This window comes from Rhinolophus hipposideros (assembly GCF_964194185.1).
Source record: "Rhinolophus hipposideros genome assembly, chromosome: 7".
In the NCBI taxonomy this organism is placed as follows: domain Eukaryota; kingdom Metazoa; phylum Chordata; class Mammalia; order Chiroptera; family Rhinolophidae; genus Rhinolophus; species Rhinolophus hipposideros.
In genome coordinates, this window is record NC_138053.1 from 49,650,874 (window position 1) to 49,674,751 (window position 23,878).

The following is a 23,878-nucleotide window of genomic DNA, read 5'->3' on the forward strand; positions in this document are numbered from 1 at the left end:
ATCCTTACTCATTGAAATCCTTTTGACAATAAATACTGTTTATAAACAATGCAAAGCTGTTCTGTTTTCATTTAAGAGGTGTTTCTTTCCTTTAAAAGGGTAACTGAAATTTTACTAAGAAATACGAATTTAGATCCTAAACTATTGAGGAAAACATTAGTTTTTAAGTGGAACTAGCTTGAGGTCAACAGGCCCACATGGGAGCACCTAGCCCAGAAAGTGTCAAACAAGCAGCTTGAAGTACATGTTGGCTGCTTCTATGTTCACAGATTTCGAAGGGGAGTGAGGAGAAACCAACAGGCAGATCCCTGAGACAAGGCAGTATTGTGAGTTACTCGACACAGCACTCTTACTTTCATAGTTCAGGAATGACCTCACCACCAATACTGAGATTAATGTCGAGAAGTAAGCCTATTGCAACCTATTTTTAAACCCTCTTAAAAGCTTACCTGGATATTTTTCACAGTTCTACATAATTGACATGCCTAGGAGGTACATGTGAAGGACTACCATTCTAGAGACTAATAGTTGATCCTGGTCCTTTGAGGCATGGAAGAGAGGCAGCTTTCTTAAATTCTGTAGCTGACCATGGGCATAGAGGGTTCACTCTGCAGGTTGAATACGTGTAAATGCATTGCTCATGCACCAGACTCTTATTTTGTTAGAGAGTCTAACTATTTTAGATAGTATTTTTTGAAGTACCTTTTCTTTTAGTTTTTACACAGTTTAATGAAGTGCACTACTTTCTTGCAGAATTTTGACTTTAGGTAAAGGAAAACTAAAATACCAGGCTAAGGAACCTTTCCAAAGATGTTTTTGGAGTGTTTTGAACTCTCTCATCTGACTTCTAGATCTAAAGCCAACAGGAAACCAGCTGTTCCTTTTTAAAGGGAAACTTTACCAAACAGTCACAAGAATAAAGAATTATTTTGCCCTTATTCCAGCATTCAGACATGAGATCATGGTGGTATTTCAATATCTCTTCTGACTCAACTGGTGTCTCTAGCTAACTAATTTAGTGGTTTCTTCATGAGCAGTTTAGAGAATGTGAAACTATCAAAACTGTACCTGTGAAAAAGGATTAAATTAGCAGGCAGAGAACCCCAGTAATTTTTTAAGAAGTATTCCTGAAACGTAAGATGCTAACTTAAAATTTTGGTATCAGAATTAATCCCAAGGTATTAATTACTGTTAAAAAACTCAGTCTAATGGGGGAGGAATGTGATATCTTAGAGTTGTAGATTAAAGAAAGGAACATTGTTTCTTCAAAATTGCAAAAGTATGCAAAGTATTTAAAATTACATAAGGGCTGAACACATCTGAGATAACAGTTCACATGTAGAATTTCCTTCAGGATACTCTTTGGAATTCATTGTTAAGTTGACATTGGGTAGGATATTCTAATATACTAGATAGTGAAAGGAATACATGAGGAAGTTATAAAGAAAAAACAGGGCAGATTGAAAAAACCCAAAATCATTTTATTTTCTAAATTGTTTTTCACACTGTGTTCTAGAAAAACAGCTTATTAAAGAAGCTGCTCCTAAAGTAGAGGAAGCAAGAATGTTCTGAAAGAGTCAAATTTACCAAAGATACAATTTTGGTTGATATCGCAAAATAGCCTTAAAAACACGTGTTTATTTACCTTGGAACCAAGTATAAGAAAACGCAGAAACACAAAACCTTACTTAGCATTGAACTGCTCTTCTGTATTACTCATTTCAGGACTATTAAGTCTCAAATTGTCTCTTGTACAATATGCGTAAAAGTACTTGATATGATAATTTTCTTCAACATTTATTTCCTTGTTTAAGTGCAGTGAGCAGTACTTTGGGGGTCTGCAGTCAAGGAAGAAAAGGTAATAGGAATTCATTGAACTGCTTCTCTGTGGCCAAATCTCACTATTTAATGTATTAGAGGCCCAAGACATGTTCATGGATATGAATTAAAGAAGTTATATCAAGACTTTGTACATTCATCTTTTTCTATCCTGTCCCAAGGGCGTTTGATTTTTTTCCTGCCCCACACCAGTTTTAATTACACCTTGTCTATGTTCCATTCCTTTCCTTCGCACATCCCTGAATCCTACTTCTCCAATCTACTTTTTGTCACTATCTCCAGATGCCCTCACCTCCTTCCTTTTTATTTTTGACTCTCTTAATCACAGCTGTTCTGTTTCCTGTCCACCCAGTCTCTTCCTATGCCAACAAGTACAGACATAAATGGAGCAGCTTAGAGATCATTCTACCCTATCTAAGACCTGACTTTCCAACTCTTATTATATGTAATCCTCAGTCACAGCAAGAGGTTCGAGGAGTACTTAGAAAGCCTTTTTGGGTTTTTTTTGGTAGTGTGATAATATGGTTTAATTGAAGTGTAATATATATAATAAAATTCACCCTTCCGTACAGTTTTAGGCGTTTTGACAAATTTTCACAGTTGTATGTAATTATGGAAAAGGAAAAAGTTCTGTCCCTCCCCTGCTTTTTTGTGGTCAAGTTCTCTCCTTACGCCCAGCCCCTGGCAGATACCACAGACCTGGTGACTTAAACAATAGAAATTTATTTTCATACAGTTTGGATGCTAGAAGTCTGAGATCAAGGTATTGATAGGGTAGTTTCTTCTGAGACCTCTCCTAGGCTTGCAGATGCCATCTTCTGCTATCTTGACGTGATCTCCCTCTGTGCACGTCTGTGTCCTAAACTCCTTTTATAAAGACACCAGTCATTGGATTAGGGCCCACATTCATGACCCCATTTAACCTTAATTGCCTCTTTTAAGACCTTATCTCCAAATATAGTCATATTCTAAGATACCGGGGGTTAAGAATTCAACATACTGATTTTGGGGGCAGAGGTTGGGAGTGCCATAATTTCGTCCATAACACATAGAAGTGAGAAACCAGTCTGAAATATAGAGACCACCTAGGATAGCACTATCCAGGAGAACTTTCTGATATGATGAAAACTTCTGTATCTTTGCTGCCCAGTATGGTAGACAGTAGCCACGTGTGGGTATTGACTACCTGCAGTGTAGCTAATGGGGCTGAGAAGCTGAATTTTTTCCTTATTTAATTTTGAGCAATTTAAATTGAAATGGCCATATACAGCTAGTGGCTAACATTTGGACAGTGCAGATCTTGACTAATCTGTTTATTTTGATATGTGAAGAACTGAGATCAAAGTGGTCGACAGACTAACCCAAGGTCACACAAATAATTATTGAAACAATTGTGAAGTAAGCTGAGTTCTCAAATTCTGAATGGACTTTGCTCCCTATGTCCTATTAAATAAAACCTAGAAAAATAAGATAGAAAACACCCTCTTTTTTGTTCTTTTTTCTGCTAAGAAGATATGTGGTAATCTTACTTTATAATTGTGAAACTTTTGACAAATGGATTTATAAATAAATATTCAAAATCATTTTTTTCTTTAATTTTTAAGGGGTTTGATATTTGCATATATCAAGTGTTTAAATTAGTTCAATAAGATTTGCATTGTTGAATTGAAGGGTCTATTTAAATAAAACTCATCTCTATAGAGTAAAAATTGGTAGGTGGTTTTTAAAAAATTTGTAATTCAGTTAGAGCAGGTAAATCATTGTATGCTTTACTCTGAAAATCTGAATCTAGGAAAATCATTCCACAAAAGAAGAAATAAAAAAGCTTTATTTTTGAGGATAGAAATGGGTTGTTAGATTAATGAATTAACTTATTGTTTGATTGTGTTTATTCATGTTTTGATGAAATTTTCTTAGTAAGCTTTAGAAAAATTGTTTAACTTTTTATTTTAAACTAGTTTTAGACATGAAAGTTACAAAACCTGTGCAGAGAATTCCAGTATGCTCTCACCCAGCTTACCTTAATGGTAACATCTTTCATAACCATAATATAATTATCAAAACTAGGAAAGTCACTTTAATACAATACTACTAACTAAACTACAGGTATCAGTTTTCACCAATGGCCCTATTTTGTTCTAATAGGTTCTAGGAACCTATCCAGGATCCCACATTGCATTTAATTATTTCTTCTTAGTCTCTTCCATTCTGTTTCTCAGTCTTATCTCTTCTTGACACTTTTGAAGAGTACCAATCAGTGATTTTGGAGAATGTCCCTCAGTTTGGGTTTATAGGATGTTTTCTCATAATTGTAATGAGGGTTATGCATTTTTTGGCAAAAATACCACAGAAATAATCTTATAATGCTGTATGTCTTATTATTGGTAATGAGCTTTAGAAATCTTGATAATAGACACTATCCTTTCTTTTATATAATATATTAAAATTACTATAAAATATCAATCTATCAAAACATTTGCTCTGTGATACAGGTACTTATCAAAAACCAAAATGTTGATTAAAGAAATCTATTCTCATCACTAGTTAATGGGATGAGGTTAGTAGAATTTCACTAATAGGCATAAACTGTTCAATAATGAGAAACAGAAATCACCTATTTCTGTCAAAATGAGGCAATTCTTTCTTCATTAGAAAATTAAGAAAGGAATTATCAAGAGAGGGGCCTTCCTAAAAGAATTGTCTTCATAATAGAAAATTTTCTTGATTGAGATACTTAACACTCAGTAACTTATCAAGTAGGACATTAAATGAGGAAAAAGGTGATTGCATTAGTTTTGTTCTGTAAGCGACAGTGGTATTCTATCAGAAATTAAGTCATTAGAACAGTTTCTAGGTCTAGCTTATCATATGATCTGAAATCAATTTATTGCAGCAATTTTTTGTGTGTTGTGCTTTTTAAAATTCTGAATAAGATAAACCAACAATAATTTCAGGAGATATATTGTATTATGTATCCCAAACCTTGTTGACATTGAAGGATCCTCATATGTTTTATATGAAGGAATGAAATTGTACTTCAGGCTTCGTGCTCTTAAAAAATATAGTACCTTGTTAGGTTTTATTTGTAGATATTTTTCAGAATATAATATTTACTTCTCAAAAGAGACTAGTTAGAATCTCTTCTGTAGATACTATATCTATGTCTGTCATGAATGGAACTATTCCACGTTCAGCCTACACCTTTGGTACTTTTTAGGTTTTCAATTGCTAGGTTTTCTTCACTAGGAACATTTCAGTGAAATATTTGTGTTTTCCTCTTTCTGGGACTATAAACCAAATGATAGAACTGAGTACTGCTATTCTATCAAAGTAACAATATCCAATGTAATGAATAGAATTTTCTTTCCTTTTATTTAGCTCAGCAATCAGCAAACACTGGGAGGCTGAACTGGCCACCCTCAAAGGAAATAATGCCAAACTGACTGCAGCCCTGTTGGAATCGACTGCCAATGTGAAACAATGGAAACAGCAACTTGCTGCATATCAAGAGGAAGCAGAACGTCTGCACAAGCGGGTAAGTTTGGGCTGCTGTCCATCGGAATTTATGGCTAACAGATTTCCTTGAGCAGAGGAAATTTACATGTAGATTCAGCAAAGGGACATCTTTTGGAGATTTTCGCTAGTTGTCAGAACATATATATATAGGTTATATTATATGTGTGTTTGTTAGTTAAGAAAAATGTTTTCCACGTCAACACTGTAGCCTCTAGACAGAAGTAGCTCTTGAATAACTGAAATACGCTGCAAGTGTAAAATACGCCCCATATTTCTAAGACTTAAAACAAAAAAAGAATGTAAACTATCTCATTAATAGTTTTTATAGTGATTACATGTTGAACTGATAATATTTATGAATTATTGGGTTAAATAAAATATATTGCTAAAATTAAAAAAATGTTTTCCACAGTTTAATGAAACATAAAACTTTTGGAATTGAAAGATCTGATTGTACATTCTTATTCTGTCACTTATTAGCTGTATGAGCTTTGGTAAGTTATCCCCCTTTTTCTGCTCAGTATTCTCATCTATAAAATAGGAATAATAATACAGACTCAGTACAATTCCAGTGAAAATTGAGACACTGAATTGACATGTAATTTCACCGAATTAATGATAATGCTTCTATTGTACTCTTTTTTAAAGAAAGAAAATTTCTAAAACTAGTGGTGGACTCTATAAAAGTTGGTAATATTAGAAATATGGGGCAGAAAAGGAAAAAACAGAAATCCCAATGCCGTTAATATTAGAAGCCCAAACAATTATAAAGAATTTTAAATTCAAAGCATATGCAGTCACCCAGTGGGAAACAGATGCCACTAATTTCCCTTTTTAAAAAGGACACCATAGCAAGTGAGCTTAGTACCAGAGCACAGTTTGAAGAATGTAATAGGACCAGGATGACGGGGGAAGTAAGATAGAAATTGAGTAGAGATAAGAGGGAGAATAAGAAACCTGCATAAATATCATTTTATACCAAGCATAAAAGTTAATTTATAAGGAAGAAGAGGAAAGATGTTGTTTAATGAATATAGAGTTTCCATTTTGCAAGGTGAAAAACTTCTGGAGATTTGTTTCACAAAAATGACAATATACTTCACACTACTGAACTATACATTTAAAAATGGTTAAGATGATGAATTTTATATTACGTGCTTTTTACCACAATAAAAAATTAACTTATGACAATTAACTCATAAGCCAGTTAATGTTCATTGAAGAGCTATCATATCTCCTTTTTGTGTAATCCCTGCCCTTAAGGAATTTTTGCTTTAAAGAGTCGATTGAATTTTAAAGAATTTAAGAAGTGGGATCTTTTGATTTACTCACATATTTATAACTTCCAGTGCTCTTCTTTTCTCCCTGTAGATCTGAATTTCCATCCGGTATCATTTTGCCCCTGATTTTTATTTGTTATGTGTTGGAAAGTTGATCTAAAAAAAAAAACAAAAACTGTTTCATCATCAGAACTAGAACTCCCCACAAGGAATTTATTATCTAATTGGACAAAGAAAACTGGTATATATTAAACATTAAGGAAATCATTCCCAAGATTTTTTAACAGATTTTCAGTTTTGTGGGCCAGAGGTCAGGAGAGCTTTGAATGCTTGTGTATATAGGAATGGCTTTCTGGAGAAAGTACGTTAAGAGCCGAGAGTTGAGGGTTTGTTAAGGTCTGAATGGTTTTCAGAGGTAAGAGAGGACATTCTGGTTAAGTCAGCAAATGGTTATGAATGTGGTTTGTTCTTAGGACAAGGAAACTTGCTTGCTTTTAATTGGAAATACATACTGAGTGTCTAGGCCAATGAGATGGTTAAGTAATTTGGGGCTAGTGTATGGAGAACCTGAAGGTTTAGATTTGATATTGTAAAAAAGATGAGCCATTGAAAGGTTTTTAATGGGAGAATCACACAAAGAAAGATGAATGTTAGCAGTTTGCAGAAGACAGGAAAGTAGACAAAGATTATAACTAAGTTTACTGACAGGCCATTGCTTTTGTTTAGGCCTGGATGGTAAGGGTTGCACAAGGCTGTTAGAACATCAACACACAGGAAGAAAGTGATATGAGAGGTAGAGTGACAGAATGAGGACATTAATTCGATAATTGGAAAATGTGAGGGATAGAGATTTACTGTTTCCTTAATAGTCTAGAATTTACTAAATTCTAGTCAGTCAAAATATATGAGATCCTGATCTGTATAAAGAGCTGTGATAGGATGTTGTGTGTGTTTATGTAGACTTTTGTGTATTGTGACTGTTTTTAGATGCCATCACTTTTACAAATAAGGTCCTTCTCTGTTTTCTCAAAAAATAGCAAGTGCTCATCAAAAGTTATGTTGCCGTTTGGGTCCTCAATAAATTTGTATTGACAGAAGAATTGTCTTTTGCCATACGAGATACTATTGATGTGTAGTTATACTAGTATAGAATGATTTAAGTTGTATTTTATGCATATCTTTTCTTCCAGATTCTCTTACATTTTGGAAATGTGTTTTAAAAATTTCTCACTTCTACAAGGCCAGTTTTCAGAGCCCATGTTTAATTTGAAAGCTACAGATGGAGGCCAGTTAACTATATCTGATTTTGACTGTTTTCAGAAGAAATTTTTAGACTTTCATTATAGGGGTTTTCTACTGTCTTTAATCACTTAAGTTTTCCTAACCTTTTTATGATCAATACATGTAAAGTTATTTCCTTTGCTCTTATTCTGCCCTAATTTCATATCGTTAAAGAATCTATTCTATTAATTTCTACCCGGTGTTAATATTTCTCAAAATTAATTTTCATATATTGATTCAAAATTCGGTATTCACCTATCAGGAGCTTATTATCTTTTCAGCAAGGAATCCTTTGAAATTGTCATATGATTTAACCTGTGTTCTTATTTAATTTTAGGTGACTGAGCTTGAATGTGTTAGTAGCCAAGCAAATGCAGTGCATACCCATAAGACAGAATTAAATCAGACAATACAAGAACTGGAAGAGACACTGAAAGAGAAAGAAGAGGTATTTGCTGCTTTTCTCTCATCTGTAATCTAGCTAATATGTGTGTACAAATATTAAAGTGTATGACAGATTTCAAGGATTTAAAGGTACTTAATGGAATAAGATAAAGTTGTGGAGGGTTGTTTTAGGATGGAATTTTTCTTGAGTGTTATTAAGCATATTCATATTTGCCCTATCCTTGTTTCTATTGTTATAAACTTTGGTGAGGCAATCAGACTGAGATACTGCCTGTTGCCTTCTGTATAAGAGTTTCATTCATATAATCAACAGAAAACTATTAGAAGTTATCTGAATTTTATAAGCTGCAGCTTTCTCTGGTATCCAATCAAAAGATTTAATATCCCAGGGAAGAGTTATAGTCACAAAACTTGAAGCAACCTTAAAATGTTCAGATTGTTGCTTCTAAGCAGTGCTATACCAAAGCCACCAATTTAGTCTTGTTGCTTGTTTCTTAAGATTATTCTGTACTAGACAACATGCTTGTGAAGATGAGTTCATCTCTCGAAAAGTCAGTATAAAGCAGTTTTCTTTAAATAATTTTTTTAAGGGCTAGGACAGTAATTTCAAGGGAAAATGTGGCCTTCTCTTCCCTTGATATCGTTTAAATGTGAAAGACATTTCTCTACTTTTTCTAGGAAATAGAAAGATTAAAACAAGAAATAGATAATGCCAGAGAACTACAAGAACAGAGGGACTCTTTGACTCAGAAACTACAGGTGAGCTATGAAAAAATTGAATTCATTTCTGCAGAGAGAGCATCAATCATTCTTTCACATAGTAGTGACTTTTTTTCTGAACAGTTTGTAGATTCTTGGTCATTTTTCTTTTCCAGGACTTCTGATTCATCCCTAATCTTTGATTTTTCAAAAATTAGTTGATAATTTCATCTAGGTGGCTTATGATCATCATAGTAGTCATTTACAAATTGTCTTTAGTCAATTATTTTAGAAATTTCTACTTTTTAACATAAAAAATACTCTTAATTTAAATAAAATTCCTCAAATGGATTTTATTCAGTTTAGAAATTCTGCTCATTTTTGTTACACTGAATTAATGTATGAATTAAAGCCGTAGTGTTCTAATGGAAATCAAATTCGTGCTCTTTATTTCTTCAGTCTAATTAATTTTACTCACTTTTTTTCCTGCATAAATAGTATGCTTCCTGATTGTAATTTTTATATGTATATTCTGTGTCAGTGTTAGTTAACCATATTTAGGGGAGGATTTTTCAAAATCATTACCAAAGTCTCCTCTTGCCAGGCACTTTTCTTGTACCCTTTTGGCTAGCTGGGTTAGGACTACTTTGAGGTTTGGAGTAGAAATAAATGTATGTATAGAGTGAGGAATAAATTTGGGGCCAGAGGTGAAAAGTAGAACCTGAAAGACAAGGTACTGGAAGGAGTACCTGGGTTGTAATAAGAAAGGCCAACATTTATTGTGTTGACTATTACCCAGACACTGTGCTAAGCACTTTATTTATATTATGCATTTAATCCATATGAATCATATGAGGAAACTGAGGTGTGGGTAGGCTAACTTGTTCATCTTATATTTGATAAGTGGAGACAGTGAAATTCTCTGACAATAGAGAGCCTTCATAAAGAAAACAGGTTCTTGGTATGAAGTGAAATATTTCCCTCGCCTATCACTAATTTTCAGCAGCCTGGGAAAAATGAGGCCACTTGTCTTGTTTTGCCCTATTAAATGTTTCTGTTTTAATCATCTGTGTGAATTAGTGATTTTCAAGTGAGGGCAGTGTTGTGCCCCGGGGACATTTAACAATATGTGGAGACATTTTTTTATTTTCACAGTTAGGGTGGTGCTAGTAGTAGGTCAAAGCCAAAGATGCTGCTAAATAAACATTGAATTCTGTGGCCCAAAATGTCAGCAGTGCCAAGGTTGAGCAATCCAGGTGTAAAACTAAAATATGAAGCATGATATCGGGGCTGGAAAATATGGGGGAAATTCAGTCTAGTTTTGTCTTTTGTTTTGATTTTGGCTCCCATTTTTTTCAGTACTTGGCTGTAATTCAGACATATGCTAAGCACTTACGTACATTAGCTCTAATTCTCATAGTAACAGGAGTGGTATCACTGTTTTCAAAGGGAAGGCAGCAGTGTAGAGGTGTTAGCATGTTTCTTAAAGGCACTGAGCTAGAAAGTAGTGAAACCTAGATTTGTTTTGATTCCAAAGTCTCTGTTCTTTCTGCATTACCATACTGCTTCAGGCAGCCAAGTGTCCAAGCCAGCCTTAACAATTCTTTAAAAAAATGTTTTCAGTTATATATACATTTATATTATCTCAGAGAAACCAAGAGATGATTTATTCATATTAAACTTCTAAATGTATTTCATCATTGATTGAGCAGTAATTGAATTTTGTAGTTGGCACCTGAAATTGTGAATATCAATTCTTACCTATTCTTTTACTGAATACCAAAAGTACTTATCAAAACAACCTACCTAAAATTGGACAGGGAAACTTTCAGAAAACCTAAGGATGAAATCTAAAAGCCCAAGCTAGCCCAAGATAACCTGTGTCTTTTCCAATTTGAAGAAAGTTTCTCCTCTGTAGCCTGGTCTCTCCCTTCTAAATATCTATTTATCAAAAGTCCAACACCCTTGAACATCTATTCATAAGTTCAGTCTAGAAAATTGCGATCATTAAATTCCTTGAATGGTAGAGGAACTTCTGAAATTGCACTGCATAGAATTGGATTGTGTAGGTATGAATATGGATAGAAAATTCATGGGTATGGGTAAATTAAGAATAGTATGGTATGATTTTTCTAATTCCCTGTAGGTAACCAGTTAGTTCCTAGTTTATCGTTTTGGTGTTTGTTTTTACACAAATGAACAAATATATCTGTTTTCTTTTTAATCCCCCCCCTTTTTTCCTACACAAATGGTAACATACTCTAGATTACTCTCCTGCACTTTGCTTTTTTCACCTAAGACACATCCTGGCAATCACTATCAGTTCAGAGATTGTGTTCATATTTTATGGTTTCATAGTACTTCATTTGTGCGAGTGATAGTTTATTCAGTCACAATCCTTTATCTGGGGAGTTAGGTTGTTTCCAGTATTCTGCAAAGTACTACAATGAGTAATTTTGTGCACATTTTGTTATTGTTAGAGGTGTATCTTCAAGGTAAGAAGCAAGATTTCTAAGTGAGAAAGTAAACATGTAGTTTGTTAAATGTTGTCAAATTCCCCTCTATAATGAATTGTGCCATTTCTCCTTCATACCAGCAGTGTTAACTGACTACCTGCTTCTTCACTGCCTCGCTGACAAAATTCGTTTTCATACTTTTTAACTTTTAACGATGTGTGATAGGTAAGAAATGATAGTTTTAACTTGTGTATCTCATATTATGAGTGAGATTAAACATTTCCATAAGCTTAAAGGCTCTTTCTACATCTTTTTGTGCACGTGTGGATTGTGTGTTTATGTCTTTTGCCCTTTTTTCTATAGGGTTTTGGTCCTTTTTCCAAAAATTTTCAAGAGTTTTTTATATATCTGTAGTTATATGTTACAAATATTTTTTTCCCAGTTTGTCATTGTTTTTTGACTTCGCTTAAGATGGTGGTGTTGTTTGATATAATAGTCAAGTTTATCAGTCTTTTCTTTTATTGCTTCTGGCATATGAAGCATAGATAATATTTTTCCAAACTCAGATTATGTAGAAATTTATCAACATTTTCCTGTAATACTTACATGGTTGTTTTTTTTTTAATTTAGATCTCTGAATCATTTCTGATTTATTCTTTTGTGTGTAGTATGAAATATGGATCTAATTTTATCTTTTCCCAGATGTCTAGTTACCTCATCTTTTTTCCAGATATTTTAAATGGTCAATTTCCATATGTATTTTGGTATATTTCTGGACTTCCTATTTTATTTCACTAGTCATCCATCTATTCATGTACCAGTACCACACTGCTTTAATTGTAGAGGCTTTATAGTATGTTTTAATGTCTGGTAGGTCCAATTACTCCTCATAGCTTTTTTCCCCCATTGTTTTTGTACGTATTCTTACATGTTTATTTTCTATATGAGCATTAACTTTAGAACCAATTTTAATGTCAACTAAAAATTTAGCTGTATAAAAATGTTTTGTGGAATTGCTTAAAATTTATAATGTAACCTTAGGAAAAGTGCTTTCTTCATGAGGTTTCCATCCTATCCAAGAACAAGGGATGTTTTCCCCTTTGTTCACATCTGCTTTTGTATTTTTCAAAAGCATTTTCAGATTTTCATCATGTGGATTTCGCATATTTCTTGTTTATTTATAAATATTTTATCTTCTTTTTTGTTGCAAATGGGGTTTTCTCTACCATTGTATCTTTTGATTATTATTTGTATATATGAGAGCTGTTGAATTCTGCATGCTAATTTTATATCCTATTACCTTACTAAATTTTTTTGTTTGAGCTAGTTTTGTCATTTATTCCATTGATTCACTAGGATTTTTCAGGTATACGAACATGAAATCTTCAAATAGAAGTAATTTCATTTTTTCCAAATTCTTAAGCCTCTGTTGACTTCTCTTGTCAAATTATATCTGCTAAAAGTACCAGTACAACATTCAACAACAGTGGAGATGATGGGCTTATCTTGTTTCTAACCTTAGTGGAAATGCTCTAGTATTTTTTAGTATAAATTGAAATGTTGGCTTTAACATTAAAATGTGTGTATGTATTTTATCATGTCACAAGAGTATCCTTCATGCTTATTTTCTTGAGTGTTTTTACCAACAATGAATGTTGAATTTTGTTAACAGCTTTTTCAGCATCGACGGAGATGATCATAATTTTTTCTCCCTAGATCTATTAAATATGGTTTATTGTATTTATAGATTTTCTGATACCCAACCACTTCAGTATTCCTGTAATAAATCCCACTTAGCTATGGTGTAATATTTTCTTAATGTGGTCTTAGGTTTTGTTCTCTATTATTTACAATTTCTACATAACATTCATTTGTGATACTGGTTTGTAATTTTCTTCTTTTGGAGGAGCTGTATTTATAAGATTTAGGTATCAAGGTTATACTTCCTTCATAAAATTATTTGGAAGATTTTCTTCAATTTCTGTGCTCTGCAACAATTTATGTCTTATTGGAACCACATGGTCTTTAAAAGTTTAATAGAACTCCTGAATTCTAATAGAACCATCTAGGCCTCTATTTCTTCTGCAAATACTAGTCTGTTTAAGCTTTCCATATAGGTCTTCAAATATTCAGTGGGAACTCATAATTTCTCATTTCATATGCTTGTTCTTCATTAAGTAAAGTTAAGCAATCTATTTTAAGTTTTTTTTAAAAAAATAGCATTTGCTTTATTAATCAGTTGTCACTGTTTTTCTACCCTCCACCACAGGAATTTCTACTTTTATCTTTATTATTCCTGCCTTGTGATTTGCTTTGGTTTACTCTCTTATTCTTTTTCTAGCATTTTGAGAGGGCAGTTTAATTCTTTTATTTTTATTCTTTTATTTATATGTGTTTAAAGCTATAGATTTTCCTCTGCTCGTTGCTTTAAGTGTGTCTCACAGGTTCTGATATTTAGTGTTTTTATTATCATTTTTTGAACTTCTGTAATTTTGGTTTTATTTTCTTTCACGCTAGTGATGTTTAAAAGAAGATGTTTTAATTTCCTGGTGGAAGAGCCTTTTTATATTTTTGATTTAGTTGTTAATTTCTAGTTTATTGCATTGTGATCACAAGGTTTTTTTTATATAATTTCTACTTTACATAATTTTCTGTTGGGTTTTTTCATGATCTAATATATGATCAGTTTTTATGAATGCTCTTTATTGATTTTGTAATTTAGGTCTTCTCTATCATTACCTTTTTTGTTGTTATTGTTCCACTTGATCTGTCTTCTACTGAGAGTGTCATATTAAAGTCTCTTATCAGTGTGTTTTTACCTATCTCCTTATGTCTTCTGTAATTTCTACTTCCTAAAGGTGGCTGCTGTGTTTCCTGGTATATAAACATAATTGTTACATTTTCATTGTGGCTTTTAGCATTAGAGAAATGTTTTCATTTGCCCCTTTTTCTGCCGGTATCACAACCCCTCATTATTTTGGCCTTCCTAAATGAATTTCTAGGTGGAAGGATCTTTTTATTTTATGATTTTGTTATCAATTCCTAGGCTTATTGCATTGTAATCACAGAATATTTTTTGTAATATATATACTTACTATACCTGACTGCTACTTGTTTTGTGACCTAATATATGATCAGTTTTTGTGAATGCTCCTTGGGTGTTGTGTACATATAGCTGGATAGTGCTTTGTGAGCCAAACTGATATTTTTCTTCTACTAGGTAATTCAGGCATGTTTGTTGATAAGATTTTTGTTTGGTCTCAACTTGTCATTATTTTATGTAATAATTTCTGTATGTTATATTAATTTGATGCTTTTGTTCATATGATGTAATTTTGATGTAATTTTTTTCATTTGATGTAATTTTTTAAAATATCTTTTGATGTTTAAGATGGTCCTAACTTTGTTGTAGTGCTTATCTTTAACCTTACACCTTTCAAAAAGCTTCCTAGTTATCTGTGTTCATATTTAAACTTTCACTGTCTCTTGTGTTAGTTTTTATTGATATTATTTGTCTTTGAACTATTACATATTTAATAATAATGCACTTATTCTGCTGTTTGCTTTCCCTTTCCTCTTTTCTATTTGTAGTTGCATTACTTTCTATCTTGTCAGGAGAAGTACATTTTCATATTATTTTTTTAACCATCATCCACCTTTGTTTTAGTCTGTGATATACAATAACTATATTAAACGGTCGACATCAGTCCTTTTCCTGAAGTTACCACAGTAATCTGTTGGTTGGATGAAGTTTATCCCCTAGAAGATGGTTCCACAAGAGCTCATGGGTATCTATTTTCTTGCATGTTTAAGCTGTTTTTAAAATAGACGTAGTACTTGGATGGCAGCTAGATATAAAATCCTTGCTTCTTAAGTTTCTTTGAGTTTCTTGAAAATGCCACTCCATTATTACCTTGTTTTTATATTGCTTTTGAGAAGTCTGATTCCAGTCTAATTCTCTGGCCTTGGAAGTTTGAGCTCATTTTGCTTGTATGCCCTGAGGACTTTTCCTTTATATTTAAAGTCTACTGGTTTTACTAGGATACTTCTCAGATTCGATTGTTGAAGGTCAGTTTTCCCAGCTACACGGTAGGCTCTTTTAATTTGTAGATTTAGGTCTTCCTTTATTTCCAGGAATTTTTGTTGTATAAAAGTTTTAAATATTAGTTCTGTCCAATTGTGGTGTTTTTCTTCTTCAGGAGCCCCGATGATATATAATTGGGTTGTCTTTTCTTATCTTTTGTTTCAACCACTTTCTCTCTGAATATTTTCCCTACCTGTTATATCTTACTTTAATTCCCTTGGATTTTTTAAATAATTGAATAAAAAATAATTTTTATTCAAATCTATTTTTCCTTGGGCATCTTATAATTCAGTCTTTATTTCTGATGTGATTTTTTCCTTTTTCTTTTGTTTTTATCATGGGTTTAGTCAACTCTCCTGTTTTTCAGTTTTTTGGCCAATTTCTGTTTTCCATGTTTGAATACCAGACTCAAGGTTTTTTGGAATGCTTGTTTGAGAATATATAACTCAGAGTAGAGGGTTCTTTTAGAGTTTTCTTGTGTTTCATAGTTGTTTTGAGGGGGACTTTTATTTTCATCCACTGAAGTTTTTAGAGTATCATTTTCTATTTTTATCTTATAACAGTTTATGTAGATTGAAGATTGCGTGTACCTTTGTATTTAGTGAATAGAGTGACAGTTTTGGGTAGTTTACAAATTCTTAATTCAAAAACACCCTCTTTGGGGGAGACAATGAGGGAAAGGTTGTGTGTCCTTCGGTATTTTCGTTTTCTTTTGTCTTGGAAGAAAATTCTAAATTTCCCTGTGTTTCTTTTTCCCTTTACCATACTATTCCAACAGGTTCCTTTCTCTTCTTTTTGCCCTTCTTCTCTGAAGTACCACCTTTCCATGATTGCCTCCTCATACCTCATGTACTCTGTTCAAGTCCCTTTCTTGTGGTGTGTTCTGGTCTACTAAGACTGTTTTGTCTTTTGTTTTCCTGGCATTTTGCCACTTACAGTGGTCGTTCTCTTTCTTGGGGTTACTGGAGTTCAGTGTCAGGCCTTTCGATGGCCTCTTGCCTCTCCTGTGCCTCGTCCCCGCAATTCTACAATGCCTTGCCCTCTGCAGAGGGTTAGAATGAGGACTTGAGAAATCTCTCTGCAGGAAATTGGTGGTTGTAGTTCCTAATTGTAGGTCATTTGAAGTTTGTATTGTTCTCTTCTAGTTACATTGAAGTCATAGAATTGGTGTGGTTTTATTTTTCTTATTATTGGTTTTTACAGTTTGGGAGGATGGCTGGGAGATATCAGTGTACACAGGCACCGTTATCTCTGCTTCCTGGAAGTCTGGAAGCCTGTTCTGTTTACTTCTTTGTTGCCAGTGTCCTCCTTCTAGGATGCATTAAAACAGGGGCCATCTTTATGTACTTTTGTATTTTCAGTGCCTATATAGAAGAAGCTCTTCTTCAAAATTTGTCTTTTACCCATTTGTCTGTTGAATTATTAATGTTTTGATGATGTATATGAACTATTATAGATGAACATTAATAATCTAAGAGGGCAATAATATATCTTATAAGAGCTTAAGATGTGAATCGGATATCAGTGAAGACAATTGTTTTGTAGCTTTTATTTGGATTAAATGATGCAGGACTTAAATTAATAGTAAATGAACCTGATCTGGTCCCCTTGATGATGGTAATAATTGTTTAAAATTTTTAAATCACTCTAGTGGTGTAGGCTGCATATCTAACAAATACAGAGCATGACCTTCTGCCCACTGGGATTTACATGTTCAGTTATTGCCCGTAAACACACTCGAAAAAGAATGAGCAAATTCTGGCCTACCGTGCTTTATTAGGGCTGAACCAGGCCTCTGGGTGCCCCTGGCACATGCTCACATATCAGTAAAGGAGAAGGGGAAAATAGTAGGACAAAAATTAGAATAAGCAGAAGAATGAGCTAGGAGGGACAATAAAAGGCAAGAAGGAAGAGGTTGAAAATACATACAGAAGGTAGAAAACTGAGAAGTGCCACCAACCACGGCTTCAGTTGCCTTCTGTTGGTCCCCATGGACTGGGTTACCTGTTCTTACCCAGGATTATATTCTCTGCCTCAGAATAGACCAGCACCCTCAGCATTTTATGGGATCCCTTTTGTTATATGCCTAGTAAAATTTCTCCAATCAGAGAAATGGCTTATAGTATGAGACTCCTTTTAGAGAGAACACCACAATTTTAATCGCTGATGGAATTTGGTGTTTTACTTGCTTCTATTGAAAATGTTTGGATGTTTCATTGATTGGCAAGAAGAACAAGGAAGCCTTTCATTTTTAAGGAAGAGTTTAGAGGGCAAACTGGGTGGTGCCTGGTGAAGTGGGTATTTTCTACTGAATGACATTTGGTCTATTTTTATAGTTGGAAGCATTCTACTCTTAAGCTTATTGTTTAAGCAGGCAGGAGAGCATGCTGTGCAGTCATGAGTGGAATTTTTACATTTGATCCCAGGATCTGTTTTCTCCCTCATAGTTTAGAGCTTCCATGAACTTGGCTTCTGAATTTACAAATATTTTATTGGTTTAGATTCTGCTCTCAGTTTACTTATTTTCATCTTGTGGATTATTTAAAGGAAAGAGATTAGAAACGTACCTGCTAAACATCTAACAGTAAATAAATACTTTAAATTGGGATTCCTTAAATTCTTTATAAATCATTATAGCTGCTTTATTCCTTTTTTATATTTTCCCAGGCTCTTCCAATTCATCTGTGGCATCCTTCCTTAAGCCTTGCTCTTACTTATTTCTGTCAAGGCATGTGAACATTTGTCTATGTTCAGAATCCTAAATCAATTGTTACTTTCTTATATGTATTCAAGCAATTTCCCAGTAATTTTTCTCAAAAGTTTAATTTCTACAGACATTAATTATAAGACAAATTTTGGAAAGTACCCATAATCGCAATAAACCTAAACTAATTCCTGTTTTCTATTTGTATATTAATTCCCAGTGTTCGTCTTCATGCATACAATTTTTTTCCTAGTTGCAGTGGCCTACTTCATATACTGTTCTTTTCATTTCACATTTACCAAATTGGCTTTCAATAATTAAGAAAAAATTTTTCTACTGTCCTTTAGACTTGATAGAATTTTTGTAGAGATTTAATTTTTAATGATATGCTAAAATTTAAAACATATTTTCTGAGGCTGATTCATATTCTGTTACTAACACTAAAATGTTTCCATTCTCCCATAATTTGCAGATATGAATGTAATTTATATCAGTCACTTAATTCCTCTCAGATATGAAAGTGAGCTTTCCAGAAAGGATATATATAGTAGTCCTCCCTTATCCATGATTTTGTTTTCTGTCATTTTAGTTACTGTGGCCAACAGTTACTGTGGTCTGAACATACTAAATGGAAAATTCCAAAAATAAGCAATTCATAAATTTTAAATTGCACACTATTATAAGTATCGTGACAAAATCTCGAGCCGTCCTGCTCTGTCCCACCTGGGACATAAATCATCCCTTTGTCCAGCATGTCCATGTTGTGTTACACCACTTACTACTTATTTCTGTTAGCAGATATTTGAAGAAAGACCACATTCACATCACTTTTATTACAGTATATTGTTATAATTGTTCCATTTTATAATTATTGCTGTTAGTATCTTACTGTGCTTGATTTGTAAATTGACCATTCTCATAGGTATGTATGCGCAGGAGAAACATGGAGTATATATTGAGTGTGATGCTCTCCGGTTCCATGGATATTGGGAATCTTGGGATGTGCCCCCTCTCGGATAAGGAGGGCTACTGTAGCTTTCAATTCATTGCTTATCTGAATAGTTTATTTATAGTTGGTTTTCAGCTATTTTTCTCAATTTGATTTTTTACCAAAATTAACTCTGTAGCTCACATTATGTCATTTTATTTTTTAGAATTACTTATTATATTTGGCATTTCTAGAAATATTTTTAGAGCAATAAAAACTTCTAAGTATGCCGCAATTTATTGTGTTAAAGATTTTTTATTTTAATTTTTGGTTGCTGTGTACTTCCTTTTAGTGATTCTTTTTCTTGTCTTGATTTCCAGTATATTGGAATTGTTAGCTTTATAATTCTTATATGTGCAATTATTATATATCTTCACTACAGTTTTTAGTAGTTGAGCTAAATTCTCCACCACAAGAATAATTAACATATTCAGAATCCTAAAACCTCATTTTAAAGAGTCATTTTCTTCTCTCGGTCTTTTTCCAGAATTGCCAGTAAGGAGAAAAAAATTAATTCCTCTCTTTTTCTCTGCCTGCTTTCACTTGAGATTGCTAACAGTTGAGCATTAGAAACAGTACATGGGCAGAAATAGACATGAGATGTACATAATCCTTAAAGTGGGTCTTCAATCCTGTCTTGGTATTTGAAGTGCTTGGGAGGTTTCCTGGCATAAAATGAGCAATCAGGAAATTTTTGTTGGGTGGATAGACGGATTCATGAACAAGCCAGTCAGTAAAATTACATGGATTTCTCAGATGGCAAAATCTGAAATTTCCTAAAATTGTGTTAACCTGAGATTCAGAAGCTCATCCTAATGGTCAAACTGCATTAACAACAATATTAGTAATAATGAAAGTTATGTTGTTTTCTAAGTCACGAACTGACATGTACATATATCACACTTTTGTTTCTAAAGGAAGTAGAAATTCGGAACAAAGATCTGGAAGGACAACTGTCTGACTTAGAGCAACGTCTGGAGAAAAGTCAGAATGAACAAGAAGCTTTTCGCAATAACCTGAAGACACTCTTAGAAATTCTTGATGGAAAAATATTTGAACTAACAGAATTACGAGATAACTTGGCCAAACTACTAGAATGCAGCTAAGGAGAGTGAAATTTCAGTGCCAATTGACTAAAAAGTACACTGTTTCTCTTCATAGGACTGTTTGGGCTCTGCATCAAGATTGCACAAAAAGTTTAAATATCACTCCTCCAGGAGGAGGATCTTTTGAAAATTGGTATTGTATATTTCAGTGTAAATTTTAGAATTCAGCTTGTAGCTAGTTTGGGGAAAAAAGAAATGAAACACTTGAACTACAAATTACCTCCATGTATATTATTGGCCATAGTTAACTAGAAAATTATAAATAGACACTTAATGCAATCTTTTTTTCTGATATTCGCCAGTGGGAGAATTAATGATGTCTGGGTCACATCCCCTTTTTGTGTTCAACACAGTGAAGGCTATCTGCTTTTTAAATTAATTTATTTATGATATCTAAAGCTGTGTTTTGTGCAAAAACTTAGTGATGAAAGCCCTGTCTTTTGTTGTAATCTAAATAATTTCTCAGGATATTTTTGCACTGCTGAGAAGCAGTGCCATTACCAATTAATTCTTGCCAGGAGTGAGAAAGAGCTGCATCTTTAATTGGAACATACTATAACTGGGTGTATAGAGTTCTTCCCTTTTTTTTATACTGGAAGATTTCACTCTGGTCACCACTCTGGTACACTCTGGTGTTCTCTAATCTCGTCCGCTGTATAGTTTATTTTTCCATATTGATTCCATGTATTTATGAGAAGATATTGTCTCCCATTTTATTACACACTTTAAAGCCAACTAACAAAGGCAGCTGAGTCCCTCAGAAATTTTTCTTTTTAAATTTCTAATAAATTTGACACACAGTACTGAAATATAGCAGCCCGTCCGTCACTGACGGCCTGGTCTAGCAATGTTAAGTGTATTTACAGAATATGCAGTTACATTTATTTATATATTTTGCAAAAAATCTTTTCTGAATGATCAATGCATTTCAATTTACAAATAATTATGGTTATTGGGGAACTGTTTATTATAGATCACTTTAAAGTGTATAGCTATTTTAAAGGGGATCCATTTCCATCCAACAGCTGATCAGAGGACTTACTGGGATTGGAGCCGTGTACTCTGTCTGGGTCTTCACATCAACCACATCTCTAGTCAAACCTCACAAGGCAATATTCTGAACTGTTAAATAGGTATTTCAAAACAGGAATTCAATTCAATAGGCTCTTCTCAGTGAACAGGTTTTAATGTTGTTTTGATGTAATTTTAAAAGACTTTTAGCAAAGATGCATTTCTTTATATGTTTCTTTTAAGACGCTATTTTAAAAGTAAGCCAAGTGCTGTCTAGTCTGCTTTACAGAGTAGGAATTGCTTTAGAGTTCGTATATTATTGCTGTACAATGCCCGTGATGATGAGGAGGGTTCTTTTTTAAAGTGTTTGCTTGAGTATCTGACTCTAGGGAGTCTATAAAATGCACTGATTTTTGATTGTACCCCCAAAAGATTGAATTGTTAAGTACAAAACTAAGCTAATCAATTTATAACCATTTTTTCACTCACAAACAGCTACTCAACATAGACCGTTTTGTTTTATATATGTATGTGTATGTATGTACATACATACATATTAATTTATATTAGAGTGAAAAATAAATGGGTTGTTTCTAAAGTGAGTTTCTAAAGTGAGTTTTCAGGTGTCTCTGAAAAGTTTATATCAGACACTTAATCATCATGTATTATATGTGTGATAACATCATGTAAGTTACCTCCATCTATTTTAGAATATTTTCCTCACCTATGTATTATAGGGAGGATAATTTAGGTACACAAGCTCAGAGCTGAAATACTTCTCTGATAAATCAGGTAATAAAATTTATTTGATTGATAGAATTTTAAAGTAGATGTAATTTTATCCATCAGTTTCTGAGTAACAAACAGCACCAGATTTTGTTTTAAATAGGGGATTTAACTCTAGGGATCAGGGAATGTAGTTATGAAGAGTTAAAAATAAAAAAAGTGTAAGCTGATGAAATGGTAAGTGAATTATTTTAATGATGTAATAAGATATTTTTAAATTTTGACATAGCTCTTATTTAATGGGAAAATAACTCATCAAAATGTCTCCTCTTGAATTGTATTGATATGAGACATGTGTAATTCAATATATACATATACTCATATGTATATACAGAAAATTATTTTTAATATTTTCCTACTGAAATGAAATTTAAAATTGGAAATTTTGTGAGTTTTTTCCTTGTCCAATAGAGCCTGATTTTGTTCTTTTTTTAGTGATTTAACAATTTCTTGAGGGCTGCACCTTTAAATTCCCAGATTGTCATTAGACGTGTATAGTATATGGGATAAGGTGAACACAAGTGCACATATAAATAAAATCTTATTAAATTATTTTAAACATTAATTTACAGTAGGAGAGTATCTAGAATCATCATCTACAAGTCATAATTAGGTTGTGTGCCTACTGTAGTTTTCTCCATTTCTGTATTATATAAATAAAAATTTGCATATTAAAATTTGATTTTCCCAGAGACAAGTATTATATAATGTATCTATATTTAGATCAAACTGTGGTAATATATTTATCAGAAAATAATGTTGGGGACTGTAGCCTGAACATGTGGACTTGAAGTGACACAGCAAAGGAGAGCAGAGATTGATCCCATTGTGTATAAGGTATTATATGAATAATTATGAATTCTTGTACAAAAAAAGCAACTGAAAAAAAAGAAAAACAAAAATACAGTTTTTATTTTGAAATACATTTGTTGTTCTCTGGAGAATGTACTTTATCTTTTTTTCCTTCAGGCTTTTACAGATATTTTTAAAAAGCATTTAAGTGATGGCAGCATTTACTTAAATCTTACAGGTGCTATTGGATTTTGCATTAGTGTGCTGTGTTGTGAAATCCTAACTTTGACATAAAAGGTTTTCTAAGTATGTCCCTGCCTGGAAAATTAGTTTTTGTTTCTCCTCTTCCCCTCTCTCTTCCTCTCTCTCTCTCTCTCTCTCTCTCTCTCTCTCTCTCTCTCTCTCTTTCTCTCTTTCGCTGTCTCTCTCTCTGTTTTTCTCTCTCTGTCTCTCTTTTTTTCTCTCCTTTACTACAGATTTTAAAAAGTTCATGAAGTTGCATCTCTCCCTGTAGAAGAACTCCAGCACCATCATAGATTTAATCTTTTGCTGTCATTGAACTTGGGAAACAGTTAGATAAAGTTACACTTTTTTTTCCAAGTGGAACAAAAAAGGGACACTCATAATTAAACCACTACCACCTTTTAACATTCATTTCTTTGTTAAAGAATTAAATTCTTTGTTAAAATTAAATTTATTCTTTAATGTGTGTGCTAGTCTTCCATGTTTTTATTTAACTCTGGAGTATGCAGCTCAACTGCTCTCTCCTTGCAGACCTGATCTTTTTTGTCAGTTCTGGAATGGGAGGCAGGCCAGAGGGAAAATTTGTTTGGTGGCAGTGCTTTTTGTTTTGTTTTGTATTGTTTTTGTTTTAAGAAATCCTTTTTATTTGACATCAAATGATTTTAACATCCTGAAATTCTGTGCTTGA

The 23,878-nt window shown here is 33.1% G+C and overlaps 1 protein-coding gene across 1 annotated transcript in view; it reads left to right on the forward strand.

Moving 5' to 3' along the window:
* The window catches only part of HOMER1 (homer scaffold protein 1), a 107,779-nt gene extending 84,123 nt beyond the window's left edge, over window positions 1–23,656 (forward strand). The window contains exons 6-9 of the mRNA XM_081054524.1: window positions 5,218–5,374; window positions 8,254–8,364; window positions 9,000–9,080; window positions 20,170–23,656. Of these exons, the coding sequence (XP_080910650.1) occupies window positions 5,218–5,374; window positions 8,254–8,364; window positions 9,000–9,080; window positions 20,170–20,358 (538 nt within the window). The 3' untranslated portion in view covers window positions 20,359–23,656. The remainder of the gene's footprint in view (window positions 1–5,217; window positions 5,375–8,253; window positions 8,365–8,999; window positions 9,081–20,169) is intronic.
* The last annotated feature ends 222 nt before the right edge of the window (window positions 23,657–23,878 follow it).